Source organism: Macaca thibetana, chromosome 1 (genome assembly GCF_024542745.1).
Source record: "Macaca thibetana thibetana isolate TM-01 chromosome 1, ASM2454274v1, whole genome shotgun sequence".
Lineage (NCBI taxonomy): Eukaryota > Metazoa > Chordata > Mammalia > Primates > Cercopithecidae > Macaca > Macaca thibetana.
The window spans coordinates 153,097,911-153,116,483 of record NC_065578.1 but is presented as its reverse complement, the minus strand read 5'-3'; the positions used below and the strand labels follow the sequence as shown (position 1 = coordinate 153,116,483).

The window sequence follows — 18,573 nt, the reverse complement described above, 5'->3', positions numbered from 1 at the left end:
CATGCCTTAGCCATCCAAGTAGCTGGGATTACAGGCATGTGCCACCATGCCAGGCTAAGTTTTGCATTTTTAGTAGAGACAGGGTATCACCATGTTGGCCAGGCTCGTCTTGAACTCCTGGCCTCAAGAGATTCTACCCACTTGGCCTCCCACAATCACACCTCCCACAGGGATTACAGGTGTGAGCCACTGTGCCTGGCTGACGCCTGTCTTTTAAGATTGTTCCTCTGAATATTTAAGGAAACTTAGAAAATTTGAATGAATGCTGCTGAATAGATTGAACAACTGTCATCAAACTTTGCAGTTTGTTTTTCTTATAAATGAAACTATTTTTAAACTATGACAATTAAAAAATATGATTCAAATAAGGTAGTAAGCTAACTTATGTTTGGGGTTTCCTTCTTATTTGTAGCTTAAAGAAAAATAAATGCTTACAGCTGTGACTTTTTTTTCTCTAGTATCTCCAGAGGCAGTTGGATTTTTGTCAGCTGTTGGGGTGTTTATTATCTTGATGCTGCTCCTTTTTCTCTATATTAATAAGAAGTTCTGTTTTGAAAATGTTGGCGGGTTTCCAGATCTTGGTTCAGAATACAGTACAAGGAAGAATTCACAAGATAAAATTTGTAAGTATCATATTGCTGCTTCTCTTGTTTGTTCTCTTTATCTGTACTATTATTTACTTATTTTAATATATGCAATAAAAAGGTTGGTTGTGACATACAATAAACTAATATTTGAGCTACTGTTCTGTAAAAGATCTGTTGAGTAAATTATGTTCAGGTGTCCTTCTGTTGTTCATGAATTGCTAGTACATAAAGGTGAATTGTCTACTATCACAAAATGACATTTTAATTTTCATATGTAAGATATACTTTTGAGCCTATGATAGGAACAGATGCGCTTGAGGAAGAAGGAAGTATGTTGTTACTTTATGTAGCATACTTCCATTGTCCAAGAAGCTCTTTAGAGAACTTTTTTCTCCACATCCCTAGAACACTTTTGAAAGTGTTCACCCTTTTTCTTTACCTGCTATTTAATTTTCAGCTAATGGGTAATTTTATTGTTTGGAGGAGTTGGAGGTGGTTCTACTTAGTAACTTAATTTATATATAAATTGTGATGATAAAAAATAGTGTTCTGCTCCCTCCCTTGGCACCATATATTATAGCGTTACTGGATACTAGGAAAGATGAGGGCTGTAAATACCATTCTTTCTCTTATGGAAACATTTTCCTTGGAATGTTTTTTTAATTACTACAAGAGTTTTTAAAATTTTCTATTTCCAAAGACTGGTTTATATAAATGATAGCAGAAACGAATTGGAAATTATAAAAGCAAAGTGTTAATTTAGAAGAATGTGATGAAAAATAGCTGAGAAATCTTGCTTTACTTATCTGTGTACAGAGATAAGTGTTGGAGATACACTTTTCTGTTACATCTGATAACTTAAAAGGTGATAGCCCTGTTACAAGAATCTGTAAGTTATTAAATTATATGTTGTGACTTTTGCATTAAGAAACTATAAATAGTATTTTATACAGTTTTAATTTGGTTAAGTTCAATGCTTCTTATAATCCACTCCAGTCCTGCTTTTTGATCATTTGTGCAGAAAGAACTGGCTAAAAGTATCTCTTTACCGGCCTTTGGTAATTCACTGGTTCAGTGTTTCTGGCTTTTCCTTTGTTTAATGACAACTTTGTACAAATTTTATTAAGTACTCCCAAAGAGCTTTTTGTTTATGTGGATTTTATCTATTGATATGTACCATATTAGAGTTAAAACTGAGAAAATTTAAAATATTTATTTTTTAAAAAAACAAGACTATTACACATTAATATAAATAACATCTTTAAATTAAAAAAAACTATCTTCCAAAACAAAAAGAAAATGGGGAAAAATGGTGAGAAGAGTGATTTTGTTACACTTTTTGCAAATCTTTTTAATGACTAGCATAATGGAAGACAGCTGGATTCTCATTTCTGCCTCTACATTCAATCTGGCATGTAGCCTCTGGATAACTCGTGTTCACTTGTGAGCCAATGAGAATGAAAAAGTTAAGTACCCCCTTGCTGTTATTGTAAAACTAGTCTTGACCTTGAGGATCCCTTGAAAATGTCTCAGGGAACTTTATTTTTCTGAGCCTTGTTTTTCTTTCACTTATTAAATAGGAATAATAATATTTACCTCCTAGAATTACTGTAAGATCAAGTGGGATAAAATGTGTCAATTACAATGCCTTGCATATAGTAGCCACTCAGCAAATGTCCACACCTCCTCTCCCCTAATCTTACCACTAGGCAAAATTGTTTAGATATTTCCCTCTAATATTTTTCTTAATTTGAAATGATACTGGGTAGTTTATTAGTAAGATAGGGTAGTTCCCTTACATAGACTATTAATAAGCAAACTAAAAGTACATAATAAAAATCCTTTTTATACTTCTTCTTTCAGGTATAGAATAAAAACCAATAGTATTTGAGGGAAAAATATTGTCTTGCTGCTGTTACAATAGCTGTGGAGTGAGAAAAAATGTCATAACATTTAAACCAAGTGGTTTGATTTTTGTTTTTCGGAAGAATCTTTACTTCAGCATATTTCTTTCAATGCATAATGTATTTACAGAAAGATTGAAAGCTACAATGTGAATTGCTAATATTGAGCTGACGAATAGCAACATTTAAGTAAATGTTAAATTCAAGTTCCAAAGTGGTTGATATTTTGAGAAGAGAAAATTCTGTTACTGCACCTTTTAGGAACAAGGAATTAGAAAATGGCATTTTTCAGAAATTTCCAACAGAATCTGCCTTCAGTGTCCTCTCTGGTAGACACAATCAGTAGTGCTGTAGAGGATTTGACCACTGCTGTTGGGGAGGTCAGCTATGCTTTAACTGACTCAGTTGCTGAGCAGGTAACAAGTATGATAAGTGGCTTTCGCCCAGAAGAGGAAAGCTCTGTAGCAGAAGAAGCTGTAGACACTTCTAACCAAAAAAATGCCGGGTTAACAGAAGTCTCCAAAAACACTAATTGTCAGAAAACACAAGCCAATTTAGAGCATAGAGCAAAGCAAATAAATACTTGCAAAACTTCAGTTTCACAAAAGCAAGATCAAGGTATATATGAAGAAAGAGTATCTAAACATGTTAATGATAGGCAACAGACTCTATCAGGATATCAAGATACTGGTAATACTGGTGATTCTTCTTTGAAAGGCTGCATGAATAATGGTGGGATATCAGTTATCAAACAGAATACAAGGGCTGGATCTATTTGTCAAGAACTTGAAAGTACCAACAGATGTAAAACAATTGGACTAGGAGTTTCCAATAATGGTAAGAATGATTTAAAGGAGGTAAGATATCAAGAAATGAAAGGAAATCAGAAGAATGCCGATGGAATAAACAAATTGTATGAGCAAAAGAAATACGTTGGTACAGATAATCGTGAAAAGGAAGAATATACTAAATCTCAACATGTATATTTGGGAAGAGATCAAGAGAATATGGGGCATTTCAATAAATATAAACATCTTCCCAATTTAGGGCATTCAGATCGTTTAAAGAAAGCTGAAAAATGTGTTAAAAGTAAAACATCTAAAGGGAATGAATGTTCAGGAAATGAATGTTCTTTAAAAGGTATTTTGACAAGCAATAGACATATGACACAGAAATCCATTATAAAAGAAGACATACATCCAGCACCACCAACTAATTCTAAAGATAAGTTATCTGGGAAAATTGAAGAACAAATAAATTCAAAGAAATACTGTAAAGTGAAAGAAGACGTAAAACCGAAGAAAACTGAGGCAATTTCTGCCAAGAAAGGAACAGCAAAGAGTAAAGATGAAAAATATTCTAAGTTAATACCAGAAAAAGGTGAGGTCTCCTAATGTTGGTGTGAATGATTAAATTTTCTCTTGATTTTTTAAATTAGTAAAACATCATCCAAATTTTTCAGCTTTCCTATTCATGTGTCTACATTTAAGACTTTCTTGAATCCTTTTACTGGGAAACATTTTTAAAGCCATTCAGTATTTTTTCTAAAATGACTTTGAGAGCATTCATGTTATTTGTGCCGCTAAGTATTGCCCCTGGTCCCTGCATTATTTGACCAACTTTTCAGCAGCCCTAGTTTTTCTTAATGTCCCTATTATGTATGTAATCGTAGCAGAACTGAAAACTCTTCTTAATGTCCTCGTGATCCGCCCGCCTTGGCCTCCCAAAGTGCTAGGATTACAGGTATGAGCCACTGTGCCCGTCCATTCTAGCAATTTTTTGATTGTCAGATTTAGTGATCTTTGGTAGGCCCAGTTTAGTTCTGATAGACTTACTGCTTAAAGTAGCAAAAATTAAAAAATAATGTAAAATAGTTTACATATTATTTTATTCAGAAAATAATGGTAGAATGGACACTCATAATAAATTTATTACAAGTAGCATGTAGGGTTTTTAACTTTTTAAATTTGTTTTCATTAAGAAGCATGCTAGTACCTAAAGAAACCAAATATTTCTAACATATTCCACAATATAGTCAGTACTAAACTTACGCATGTTCCCAAATGATTTTCAAAAGCTTTTTGATCCATAGGTTAACCCTTCATTTAGCTGAACGGTAATATTACTGGTACCTATGTTCCAGATTCTGACACAGGGTTTATAAGGTATAGAAAAAGGAGGAAGGCCGGGCACGGTGGCTCACGCTTGTAATCCCAGCACTTTGGGAGGCCGAGGCAGGCGGATCACGAGGTCAGGAGATCGAGACCATCCTGGCCAACATGGTGAAACCCCGTCTCTACTAAAAATACAAAAATTAGCTGGGCATGGTGGTGGGTGCTTGTAATCCTAGCTACTCAGGAGGCTGAGACAGGAGAATTCCTTGAACCCAGGAGGCGGAGGTTGCAGTGAGCCGAGATCACGCCACTATACTCCAGACTGGCAACAGGGTGAGACTTCTCAAAAAAACAAACAAACAAAAGAAAAGAAAAAGGAAGGGTTTTCTTCTCTATTTCTAATGCAGGTTACGTTAGGTAATGTTTTTTAATAGGTGAAGTTTGGCCACAGACTAATTACCCTCCTCAAGAGACTCAAAACCTTTTGCTGCTTTAAGATCCCCACCGTGGTATCCAACAAAATGCTAACAGCTCTGCACTGGGAGTCGGAGGTCTTATGGCTCGGCCATCTCATTGTTGTCTAATAGTATTTTCTGCAACAATGAAAAAGTCTTACATCTCTGCATTGTTCCATACAATAACCACTAGCTGCATGTGGCTGTTGAGCACTTCAAACGTGGCTAATAGCATGGGGAACTGGGTTTTAATTTCTGTTTAATTTTAATTAGTTTAAATAGCCACATGTGACTATTGGCTATGTATTGGGCAAGCACTGTCACAATATGTGACATTGGTGATAGCATTACCCATTTATGGCTTTATTTTACTGATTTAAAAACTAGGACTAGACTAGATGACATATAACCTTTTTCTAACTCTAAGCATTTAGTTTCTGTCCTGTATTTAAAAATTACTTATTCTGTAACTCCCACTCAAATTTCAGCCTCGATTTCTTTACTACAGATTATCTTAACTGACTATAAAGAGAAAAATAACCCTGTTGAACTAATGAATTTTAACTACTGTAGTCTCTTCATCTTTCTAGAATTGTTTAATAATTCTAAGAAAGTTGCACCATTGTGCAGTTTCAAAGTGGTTACCTTTTCAAAAAACTGGTAATAACTAGTGCTTTTTAGAACAATAAAAAATTTAGACTTCCTGAAAGTTTTTTTTGAAATTTAGGTATATTTAGGTAAAATTTTCTTAGAAATTCTGCCTTTCACAAGCAGTAAGTGTTAACAGTTTGGTGTATATCCTTACAGATAGTTTTGTCTGTGCATACCTAGACTGCATTATGTGTGTGTACATGCCACGTGTGTGTATATATATTTTTCAAATGGGAATGTAATTATAACTTCTACTTTTTAACCTCCTTTTTTCTCATAACATGATATTGTAGTTATTCTTTCCCTGAGAGTTCTTTTAAGTTCACATCCTCATTTTTAATGACTGCATAGTATATCATTGAATAGATGTATCATATTTATTTAAACAAAGCCCACTGTTGGACATTTAGATTATCTCTTTTGCCATTAAATACAATGCAGTGAATTGTTTCAAAAATCTATCTTTACTCATCTGTTAATTAATTTCTTAGGCTGAATTCTTAGAAATAGAATTGATAAATTCCTGGAAATGGATCAGAGTATGCAGATTTAAAAGTCTGATATATTTTGCCAAATTGCTGTCTAGGAAAGTAGTATCAATTATAATTTCACCAATAGTGTATACCTGTCCATTGCTGTGTTTTACTGCTAGCACTGAGTATTATCAGTTGAGAAAATTTCAACCAAAACGAGAACCAGAAATGTGTCTTTTAATGTGAATTATTTGAATCAGATCCATAGTACTGGCAATACTTAGAACTTCACTTATGTGTTACTTATACTTCAAAAAATGTAAAATGGTAAGTATTATAATTTCCTTTATATATAACATGGTTGAAAAATCTCTGTGACTAACAAACATTATTTATATAATAGAATATACAAGCTGATCTTTTTCCAAAGCTTGGGCTTCTTATGTGAAAAAATTGTATTTCTTTAAATCTGAAAATTCAGGTTATATATGTGTATATATGTGTGTGTGTGTATATATATATTTGTGTATATATATGTGTGTGTGTATATATATATATTTGTGTATATATGTGTGTGTTTATATGTATAACTTCAGCAAATTTTCCATATTTGATTGCATAAAAATTTTCATTTCACAGGCCCAGCAGGGCCAGTTGAGGGGAGGGAAATGTTTTTTCAATTACGGTTTATTCTTCATGTCATTCCAAATAGATAATTCCTACATGGACAAAGATGAGCATGGTTCGTCCTCTGAAAGTGAAGATGAAGCACTGGGTAAATATCATGAGGCCTTATCCAGAACACACAATTCCAGACTACCACTGGCAGATTCTAGACAAAAGAACTATGCTTGGGAAACAAGGCAGAAATACAGTCCTTTATCCGCAGAGTATGATGGATACAGTAGTGAAGCATCAATAGATGAAGGTAAGATGGGCTGTTTTATTTTTTTACATGACACACTATAGTATTCGATTACTTGTGCCTGAAATTCTAGGAATCTGTGGTTGCAGAATAAACAAGAGAGCTCACACGGTAGAGTCACATTTCTGGAAATGTAATTTATTCAAATTCATATCTTTGGCCTCAGGCCAAAAATCAAAACCAATACCAAAACACCCCAAAGCAAAAACCAAATAATTTACGTGATGTGATAATTGTAGCTCTCAGTTCACAGTGAACATATGCTTAGCAAGCATGATATGGAAGATGTGAATCTGCTGTTCTCTCAGATGGAATCAGTTCTCTATACCTGTTATAGGAACTGATAGAGTTTAAGTCTCTCACGGTGTTGAATATGATTCCAGTGTGTAAATGTATGCTGTTTCATTCAATATGGCTCCTAAACACCAGCCAAATGTTGCACATGGCACACAGCGGAAGAAATGGTAATCTGTTTTGTGCAGGAGGGAAAACTGTCTGAGATGAATTTATTGAGAGCTGGTACTATATTATACCATGCTTTAAAGGCAATTTAAGGGATTTTCAAGGATTTCAGTAATTTGAAGGATTATTTGTCTCTAATTGATTTTGTGTTATGTACTGAAATTGACTTTAAAACTCAACCTGTATAGAAGATGTCAGTCCATTTATACATGTTTTTACATCTTTCTGTGACATAAGTAAGACAGGTTTTGCCATTAATTAAAGCATATTTATTTCCACATTTAAATAAGTTATTCACTTGCTTAATAGACTGTATGGGTGCTCATCATGATTATTATCTTTATACCCAGATATGAAGGGAAGAATAACATATCCTAGATATCATTTTTATCAGTATACATAAACACAAGCGATCCTTGATTTTGTAGCTGTGACTTAATGTTTTAGGGCCTATTACTATTAATGACTTTGAGTCTTATCCCAACATGTACAGTTGTCAAAGGGGATAAATCGTCTATTACTGTATTTGGCTTCATGCCAACTAAAGATTAGTGCACCTCAATTCTTATGTCTGTTAGTACACAGATATAATAATAAATTAATCAAATACTGAATGATTGCTATATGGTCATTATGAGATTCAAGGGAAAAGATAAAAAATATTTGACATGTACTCTACCCTCAAAAATACAGTGTAGTACTAGGGAAAAGAAGACATGTGCTTACTAAGTTAATTAAATAATGTAAAGCAGTAAAACCAGTCCCCAAGTTATGTACACCTCTGGTACAAGAATAGTAGAGCAGGAAGAGAATGTGTTTTGAGATCTGGTCTTTATTAACGTTCTGGCCATATCTCTTAACATATTAGCTGTGAGACCTTTGGCAATATAGTTCATTGTGTTTAGATTTCTTTCATTGTCTGTAAAATATGAGTAATACTGAACTGGTAGGGTTGCCATGAAAATTAAATGATAGATGTGGTACAGTTTTTAGCATAGTGTCTGATAGCTCATAAGTAAGTGATAAGTAAATGTAGCTAATTATAATGGTAGTGAAAACAGTGATGGTCATGAGCAAGCCCTGAGTGTGCATTCCCTTTTTGCAGGTGTACATTTAGGATTTATTTTCTATTCATTTCTCTTTCCTCTCACCCCAACACCCCTCTGCTGTCTTGAGCATGTCTCGGTAGTTCTGTTAGTCTAGCCTGACTTTATAGACTATGGAAAGAGCAGTGAGGAGAGAGATACAACCTAGGTGCTTTTACTATTCTTGCCCTAACCTCTGCAAGTGGTCCAAGTGTCCCAGAATCACTTTCTCATTTTAGTTTACCCATATATTTAGGAGCTATCCTGTACTTTTTTACACATTCCTACCCTAAATTATTTGATGAAACACTTAATTTTAGGCATTCCGAGATTAGATTTATTTATTTTGTAAACATGAAAAGCTTTTGTGAACACTTTTTAGCAGTCATACACTGCTAGATACTGTGGATATGAAGATCATAAGCTTGTTTCTCTCAAAAGCCTACTGACGGCTGGGCACGGTAGCTCACGCCTGTAATCCCAGCACTTTGGGAGGCTGAGGCGGGCAGATCATGAGGTCAGGAGATCGAGACCATCCTGGCTAACACGGTGAAACCCCGTCACTACTAAAAAAATAGAAAAAATCAGCTTAGTAAAAAAAATCATTTTTTACTAAACAAAAATCAGCTGGGTGTGGTGGCCGGTGGCTGTAGTCCCAGCTACTCAGGAAGCTGAGGCAGGAGAATGGCATGAACCCGGGAGGTGGATCTTGCAGTGAGCCGAGATCGCGTCACTGCACCCCAGCCTGGGCGACAGAGCAAGACTCTGTCTCAAAAAAAAAAGAAAAAAGCCTACTGACTGGAGGAGGAAAATCAGTGAGTGTATATGTAATATAATATGATGAGAGGTCTGTTAGTCACATGAACAAAGTGCAGTAGAAATATAGAAGAGGGAAAACAAAGAAAAACTGTTTTGAGATGGAGTCTCACTCTGTTGCCCAGGCTGGAGTGCAGTGGCATGATCTTGGCTCACTGTAACCTCTGCCTCCTGGGTTCAAGAGATTCTGCTTCCTCAGCCTCCCGACTAGCTGGGATTACAGGCACGTGCCACCATGCCCAGCTAATTTTTGTACTTTTAATGGACATGGGGCTTTACCTGGCTGGTCTCGAACTCCTGACCTTCTGATCTGCCCACCTCGACCTCCCAAAGTGCTGGGATTGCAGGCATGAGCCACTGCACTCAGCTGACAAAACTTTAAAAAGTAAAAATAATAAAAGATACACAGAGTAGGAGGTGATTTCGATTTTGGGAGATAGGAATCTCAGGAAGTCTAATGGGGTCTAGGTGAGCTGGACTTGAGTGAGAATTATTTCAACAAGCATGGAATAGGGCTTTCATGCAATCATGAATCCAAAAGAAAGTATATTTCAGCGCCTCTAACTTGGGATCTTTGTTCGAAGAAGGGGAATGCCTTGCTCAGTAGTTTTTAAGCAGGAGAGTGTGATACAATGTAGAGAATATTTCAGGGATGGAGAGAAATCCACTTGACTCCAGCATAGCTGCATCTATACACATACATCTGAGGGAATAGGAGTTAAAATTGAAAAGAGAGATGAGGTTGAAGGCCTGGAGTGCCCCCTGACTAGGAAGATAGGGTTTAATTTGTTTGCCAGTGAGAATTTGCTGAAGAGTTTTTTACTAAGGAATCATAATCAGGGTTGTGCTTCAGAAAGATTAATTTAGCAGCAAGCGGACTGTCAGAAAAGATACCGATTAAAGAGATCTATAGGGTAGTATATGTGGAAAATGATAGAAGTTTGAATTACAGTAGTGGCAATAGAAATAAAGTAAGATAGGAGAGCGATTATTGAGGTAGAATTTACTGGATTTAGGATCTGAATGTGTTTGGAACATTTGGAAAAAGAAAGGAAACATCAGAGATGACTAATTTCCATCATGTATGGTGAGGAGAATGATGACGTCATTAATGTAAATATGAAATCCAGAGAGGGACCTGTGTTTGGTTGGAAGGGGGCAGTGGATAAGAGATATAATAAGTGATTTTACATAGTGATGAGGCAGGATATTTAAGCAGTTGGAAATGGCTATCAAGCTTGTAATCATGAATGCATTTGAGGGAGAAGTTTTCAGATCATATATGCTTAGAGAATAGAAGCTATGGGCATGAATTAAATTGATGAAGGAGAATGCGTGCAGAGAAAAGATCAGAGAATCATTTCCTTTGACAGGAGAATTAGGGGTGTCATGAAAAGACACAAAGAAACAGTAAAAGAGATAAAGAGGAGATTCAGGAAAATGTTATATTTTATCAGCCTTGGAAGAAAAGTTTTAGAAGAAGAAGGAAGGCAGCGTGGTTGGGGAGGGTGATAATTCAGATAAACCCGTTTGTCCAGTAGAAGTTGATCAATCATTTTCAATTAGAGTTTTAGGAGAGTAATAAGGAAGTCAGATTGAGTGTTGTTAAGGAGAGGATAAGTGGTAAGGAAGTATACATTTGCTGCCTAGGCTTTCTTACCATCTATTCTCTCCTTATCAACTCTGAGAGTCAGAGAGGTGGTTGAGGGGTTTTGTTTGTAACCCAACTGTTCACTTTCTTTCTCTCGCCCACTGATACTCCCCTCTGTTATATGTTTGGGAAAGAAGGGGATTTGCGTCTCCACCTGGTGGTTGCCGCTTGGCAAAGCTGCCTCTGCAGAAACTGCTACTTTGTGGCTGATCACCCACCTAAGAGAACTGCTGGGTACAGTTCTCTTGGTAGGACTTCATTCATTTTCTTGTGTGAGTAGAAAATAAATGACACACAAAGAGATGAATAGAGTAAGTTACATTTCTTATTGCTGTGATCCTGTAGTCTGCATGTGACCATCACACAAGTTTATAAAGGTTAAACTTGACTAATGTGAGTTAACTAAAGGGAATCACAAGGTAGAAGGAAAAATATTTAAAAATATACATTTTTTTACATGGCATAATATTTACCTCATTAATGCTAATAAGGAACCTTTAGTCTATTTCTCAACAGCCTAAGTAATTCCAGTTGAGAAACTTTGGAACAGCCAATTTTGAAAACAAATCTGCAGGAGTAGAGAAGATTAGAGAGGACCTGAAGAGGTATTAGGAGACACCAGTGCAAGAGAAATTTTACCAGGTAGCGAGGACTGCCATTTATTGAGTTCCTACCATGTGCCTCACTCTGTTTCTGTTATGCTGTCATATTTAATTTTCATTGCCATGTATGGTGGTAGGTAAGATTCTACAGAATTGAAGTGACTTTGATTATTTTTTTAACCCAAAGTCACACAGCAAGATAAAAACTATACTTGTCAAGTCGACAGCAAAATTAATGTTATTTGGCTTTCATTAGGTCATCACTGCTACTTTAATATTTCCCCTAAGTCTATTTCATACAAGATGAACCCCTTCAATTGGTCCTTTAGAGCAGGTTATATGTTATGAATCTGAAATACACATATTCTAGAAAAAGTAAGAAAATGTAATGGCATATTTGTTGATCATGTTTTCTCCTCTAGGTGGCCATATTAATCTTCTTTTTTTTTTTTTTTTTTTTTTTTTTTGGAACTACAAAAAGGATGGTATCTGTAAGAAATTTTTCTAGAATAAAGAAACATCAAAATAATTTATCAAATCCTTTTGTTCCCAATTTTAATTTATTTTTACTGTGTTGGGCTTAAAATTAAGGGCATTTTCTGATAAACCACTCTAGTTTTAAAAAGGTCAGTGTCAAAATATGGTTTGTGGGTATCTTGTTTAATTGATGAGCTAGACCAACCTCTGAAATTTCATTCACGCTAATTAATACTTTCTATTTTTATATTAGATAGAAGCTTATTCAAGATGATTCTATATGAAGATCAAGTTCAGTGTAAAATTACTAGAATGTCTTCTGTTATTGATAGCTTTTTATTATTAGTTTCCCATAGAGATTACATAGATATATCTTATGGAAAGCTGTATTACTAAATTTACATTATTTACTGTGGGGCAAGTTAATATAAAACACCATGGAAAAATAATTTTCAGCATCACTTATGTCTTAGGGTGTATAGCTTACACACACACATACACACACACAGCCCTACTTGTCATTCTCTTTCTGTTATAGCTATACCACAAGCTTCATTCTATTAATTTTGATGTTACCTTAAAATTAGGACTACCAAAATATATTCATTTATTCCTTTTATTTATATTTTACTCTTATAGTAATTTAATATTTAAGAGTAATAGATTGTTTATATTTCCTTTAAGTCCATTTTAACTGTTATATTAAAATTTTTTTATTAATTTTCATAATTTCTTTGCAAAGTGGAAAAGTACTAAAAATTCTCTCTGTATTTTCCAGAATTCTTTGATATAAAAATAGTGTAGTGACTTTGAATAGTTAAAGTTAGGTATATTACATTTGACTTTTGAATAACCTAGGAGTTAGAGGCACTGATCCCCATAACTTTTGATTCACCAAAAACTTAACTACTGATAGCCAACTGTTGACTGGAAGCCTTTATTGATAATATTAACAGTCAATTAATGCATATTTTAAATTTTATCTGTATTATATACTGTATTATTACAGTAAAGTAGGCTAGAAAAAAGAAAATGTTATTAAGAAAATTATAAGGGGACTTGGGCGCAGTGGCTCATGCCTATAATGTCTCTACAAAAAAATTTTTAAAAACTAGCCAAGCCTGGTGGCCCATGCCTGTAACCTTAATTTCTCAGGAGGCCAAGTCAGGAGGACCACTTAAGCCCAGGAGTTTGAGGTTGCAGTGAACTATGATCATGCCACTACACTCCAGCCGAGGCAACAGAGTGAGACCCTGTTCCAAAAAAAATAAATAAATAAGGAAAAGAAAATATATTTACTGTTCATTAAGTAGACATGGATTATCAAAAAGGTCTTCATTCTTATCTTCATGTTGAGTGGGCTCTGGAGGAAGAGGAGGGGTTGGTCTTGCTGTCTCAGGTGCCAGAGATGGATGAAAATCTATTTATAACTACACTCACACAGTTCAAACTCCTGTTGTTCAAGGGTCAACCATACATGTTTATTTAGATTTTTGGTAAACTTTTTTCTTAATTTCAGATTTTTGTGTATGAACATCTCTCCTCTAAGGAATTCTTTATCATGTGTATATTTTAAAAATATGGCCAATTTGAAGAGGAAATAATCTTGACTCTTATTTTACTGCAACTTTGGTGTTTTGGATATCTTTTTATGTGATGGGATTAATTCCTCCCAATAGCGTAGAATTTTATTTTATTTTTTACATCTACAGTATTTATTTTTCTCTTTTTATTCCTTATTGTGATAAAATATATATAGCACAAAACTTATCATTTTAATAATGTTTAAATGTACGGTTCAATGTCATTAAGTATATTCACATTGTTGAACAACCATCATCACTATTCCATCTCTAGGATTTTTTCATCATCTTAAATGGAAACTCTATACCCATTAAAAAATAAGTCTTTTATTCTCTCATCCCAGCCTCGAATAACCAATATTCTACTTTCTGTCTCTTCTGAATGTGACTACTCTGGGTAGCTCATATAAGTAGAATCATACTCTATTTGTCCTTTTTTTGTCTCGCTTATTTCAGTCAGCATGATGTCATCAAGATTCATCCACATTGCAGCATGTATCAGAAGTTTATTCCTTTTTTCTCTTCAATTTTAAAATAGTGGTAAAATACACATAACATAAAATTTACCATCTCAACCATTTTTAAGTGTACAGCTCAATAGTTTTCAGTCCAATTGTTGTGCACCATCACCACTATCCATCTCTAGAACTCTTCACCTTGCAAAGCTGAACTCCATACCCATTAAACAACTTTCCATTCCCCCTTCCCCCAACCCTGGCAGTCACCATTCTACTTTTTGCCTCTGTGGTTTTAACTACTCCAAGTACTTCATATAAATGGAATCATATCCTATTTGTCTTTTTGTGACCAACTTATTTCATTTAGCATAATGTCCTCAGTTTCATATGTGTTACAGCATGTATCAGAATATTCTTCCATTTTAAAGCTGAATAATACTCTGTTTTGTGCATGTGCCATATTTTGCTTAACCATTTATCCATTGGTGAACACTTGTATTGCTTCTGTGTTTTAGCTGTTGTGAATAATGCTGCTATGCACATGGGTGTACAAATATCTCTTTGAAACTCTTCTTTCAGTTCTTTTGAGTATGGACCCAGAAATGAAATTGGTGGATCGATGGTAATTCCATTTTTAATTTTTTTAGGAACTGCCATACTATTTTCCACAGTGACTATACTATTTTACATTTCCTCCAGTAGCATACAAGGGTTCCAGTTCCTCCACCTCCTAACCAACACTTATTATTGTCTGTTTTTTCAAAGTAATAGCCATTCTAATAGGTATGAGGTGATATCTTACTGTAGTTTTGATTTACATCTCCTTAATTATTAGTGATACTGAACATCTTTTCATGTGCTTATTGGCTGTTTGTATATCTTTTTTTTTTTGAGAAATGTCCAAATCTTTTGCCCATTTTGGATTCACATTGTTTGTTGGTTGGTTGTTGAGTTTTAGGAATTCTCTATATATTTTGGATATTAATCTCTTATCAGACACACAGTTTGCAAATATTTTTTCCCATTCTGGACTGGCATTTTTTACTCTGTTGATAGTATCTTTTGATAGACAAAATGTTTTAATTTTCATGAAATCCACTTTGTGTATTTTTTGTTGTTGTCTGTGCCTTTGGTGTCATGTCCAAGAAATCTGCCAAATCCAATGTTGTAAAGCTTTTTCCCTACGTTTTCTTCTAAGAGTTTTGTAGTTTTAAGTCATAGTTATGATGTGATCCATTTTGAGTTAATTTTAAAATATGATATTAGGCAAGGGTTCAGTTTTATTCTTTTACATTTGGATATCCAGTTTTCCCAGAACATTTGTTGAAAAGGCTCTTCTACATTGCATGGTCTTGGTCCCCTATCAAAAATCATTTGACCGTATATGCAAGGTTTTATTTCAGGACTTTCTGTTTCATTCCATTGGCCTATATGTTTGTCTTTGGCCAGTACAACAGTGTTTTGATTACTGTAGCTTTATAGTACATTTTGAAATCAAGAAGTTTGAGTCCTTCAGCTATGTTTCTCTTTTTCAGAATTGGGATCTCATTGGATTCCATATGAATTTCAGGATGTTTTTCTATTTCTGCAAGAAATGTTATTGGAATTTTATGGAGGTGGCGTTAAATCTGTAAATCACTTTGGGTATTATTGACATCTTAATATTAAGTTTTCTAAGCATTAACATAGTGTGTCTTCTCATTTATTTATTTATGTCTTTACTTTCTTTTGGAAATGTTTTAGTTTTCATTGTACAAGCCTTTCACCTCCTTAGTTAAGTTTATTCCTAAGTATTTTATTCTTTTTGATGTAATCGCAAATGGAATTGTTTTCTTAGAAATTTCCTTTTCAGATTGTTCATTATTAGTGTATAGGTGCAGCTGATTTTTTAAATGTTGATTTTGTATCCTGCTGCTTTGCTGGATTTGTTTATTAGTTTTTTGTTTGTTTGTTTGTTTGTTTGTTTTTAGTGGAGTCTCGCTTTGTTGCCCAAGCTGGAGTGCAGTGGTGTGATCTTGGCTCACTGCAACCTCTGCTTCCTGAGTTCAAGTGATTTTCCTTCCTCAGCCTCCCAAGTAGCTGGGATTACAGTTTCCTGCCACCATGCCCATGCCCAGCTAATCTTTGTATTTTTACTAGTGATGGGGTTTCACCATGTTGGCCAGGCTGATCTTTAACTACTGACCTCAAGTGATCCGCCTGCCTCAGCTGCCCAAAGTGCTGGGATTACAGGTGTGAACCACTGTACCTGGTCTGATTTGTTTATTAGTTCTAGCAGTTTTTTCTAAGGTGGAATCTTTAGGATTTTCTGCATAGAAGATCATATAATCTGTGAGCAGAGATAATTTTTTTTCCTTTTCACTTTGGATGCCTTTTATTTCTTTTTCTTGCCTAATTGCTCTGGCTAGGACTTTCAGTACTATGTTGAGTTGAAGTGGTGAAAGTAGGCATGCCTGACTTTTTCTTGATCTTAGAGGGTAAGGTTTCTGTCTTTTATCATTGAGTATGATGAAGTGAGGAGTGTTTTAGGAAAGTATGTCAACTTTCTCTGTTGTTGGGATTCATGCATGTCTGTGCATCGCTGTTGGACAGGGATGAGAGTGTGAGAGAAGATCACTTATAAGAACAGTTTCTTGAGAAAGGTTTAGGAACCAGACATGGTGAACTGGCTCAGTAATAAAACTAATTAGTATGGGAAGGCAGTGTTTTGTTTGTTTTGTTTTGTTTTGTCGAGACAGGTTCTCAATCATTTGCCCAGGCTGGAGTGCAGTGGCACAATGATGGCTCACTGCAGCCTTGACCTCCTGGGCTCAAGCAGTCTTCCACCTCGGTCTCCTGAGTAACCAGGACTATAGGCATGCACCACCATGCCTGTCTTTTTTTTTTTTTTTTTTTTTTTTTTTTGGTAGAGATGGGGGTTTCTCCATGTTGCCCAGGATGGGGCAGTTTTAAATATAGCTTGCTATCTGTATCTGTTGATAGTATCGTATGGTTTTTCTTCTTCAGCCATATGTGATGGATGGATTACATTCTTTCATTTTCAAATGTTGAACCAGCCTGGCATACCTGGAATAAAACTCAGTTGGTTGTGGTTTTTATTCATTATTGGACTTGATTTGCTAATGATTTGTTTGGGATTTTTGAATCTTTCTTCATGGAGATACTGGTCTGTAGTTTTCTTTTCTTGTAATAGCTTTGGTATTAGGGTGATGCTGGCCTTGTAGGATGAGTTAGGAAATATTCACTCTACTTCTGTCTTCTGAAAGAGAGTGTACAGAATTGGTATAATTTCTCCCATAAATGCTTGGTAGAATTTACCACTGAATCCAAAATTTCTGCTTTGGAAAGTTATTAATAATTGATTCCATTTTTAAATAGGTATATACCTATTCTGGTTGTCTGTTTCTTCTTGTGTGAGTTTTGGAATACTGTGTGTTTTGAGGAATTGGTTTATTTCACTTAGGTCATCAAATTTGTAGGCATAGATGTTGTTTATAATATTCCTTTGTTATCCTTTAATATCAGTGTGGCCAGTGGTGGTGGAGATTGCTATCTGTTTCTCAGGTTGTTTTCCTGTTATAGCTTTTACCTGATTCATGCCTGAGTTTTGAAAAGAGCAAGGAGGCCATTGTAAGACCTCAAAAACCTGTTTTAATAAATCCTGTAATGCCCACCTATTGTTGTTTAGGGATTTTTTCTAAAAGAAGGTAACAAGAAGGAGAGAAATTTATTCTTTCCCTCTTTGCTGTGGACTACTGTGCACTTTAGCATTTTCAGGACAAATAAGGGACAACTAGCAGAGAATGACTATGCCCGGAAGTAGAACAGGAAAGTAATACCTGGTGGAGCATTTAAATGTCATGGCAGAGTTAAGTATCTTCCTTTTTTCTCTTCTTCCTATGGTCTTTTTTTTTTTTTTTTTTTTTTTTTTTCCAGAGAAGGATGTCATTGGAATCAGCTGAAGATGCTAGATTAAGAAAGATTAAGTACACTGCCGTCATTTACCTCTAACTCAGATATTTTTGTATAGTACCGACAAAACAGAATGGTATCAATGCAGCTGAATTTCAATAGCATACCAGTTGCTTCTGAAATAATTAAGTAAGCAGTGTTTTCTACCAGTTCTTCCTGCTTTTGTCTTTTGTATTACCTTTTTATCACCATCTTTTACCTTTAGGTTGCCCTAAGCACTTCATCAGGTTTGTCCCACACCAAGTATCTCTTCTTCTCAAATCATGTTTTCCTCTCTTACCAGTAGAAAGATTCTTTACCACTAGAAGTTTCCAAGTTATTGTTTATTTCCTTTCTAAAAATGGAAGTAAAAAGGGGG

The 18,573-nt window shown here is 35.0% G+C and overlaps 1 protein-coding gene across 8 annotated transcripts in view; it reads left to right on the top strand.

Annotated features, from left to right (window-relative positions):
• Positions 1 to 18,573, top strand: part of SYT14 (synaptotagmin 14) — a 225,418-nt gene that overhangs the window by 68,369 nt on the left and 138,476 nt on the right. For 5 of the 8 annotated variants that reach the window (XM_050781370.1, XM_050781361.1, XM_050781353.1 and 2 more), the window contains 2 exons: positions 459 to 623; positions 6,897 to 7,112. In XM_050781370.1, the coding sequence (XP_050637327.1) occupies positions 459 to 623; positions 6,897 to 7,112 (381 nt within the window). Of the gene's footprint in view, positions 1 to 458; positions 624 to 1,949; positions 2,053 to 2,450; positions 3,872 to 6,896; positions 7,113 to 18,573 lie in introns of those variants that run through there. The other 3 variants (XM_050781343.1, XM_050781324.1, XM_050781332.1) reach the window with 2 other exon arrangements.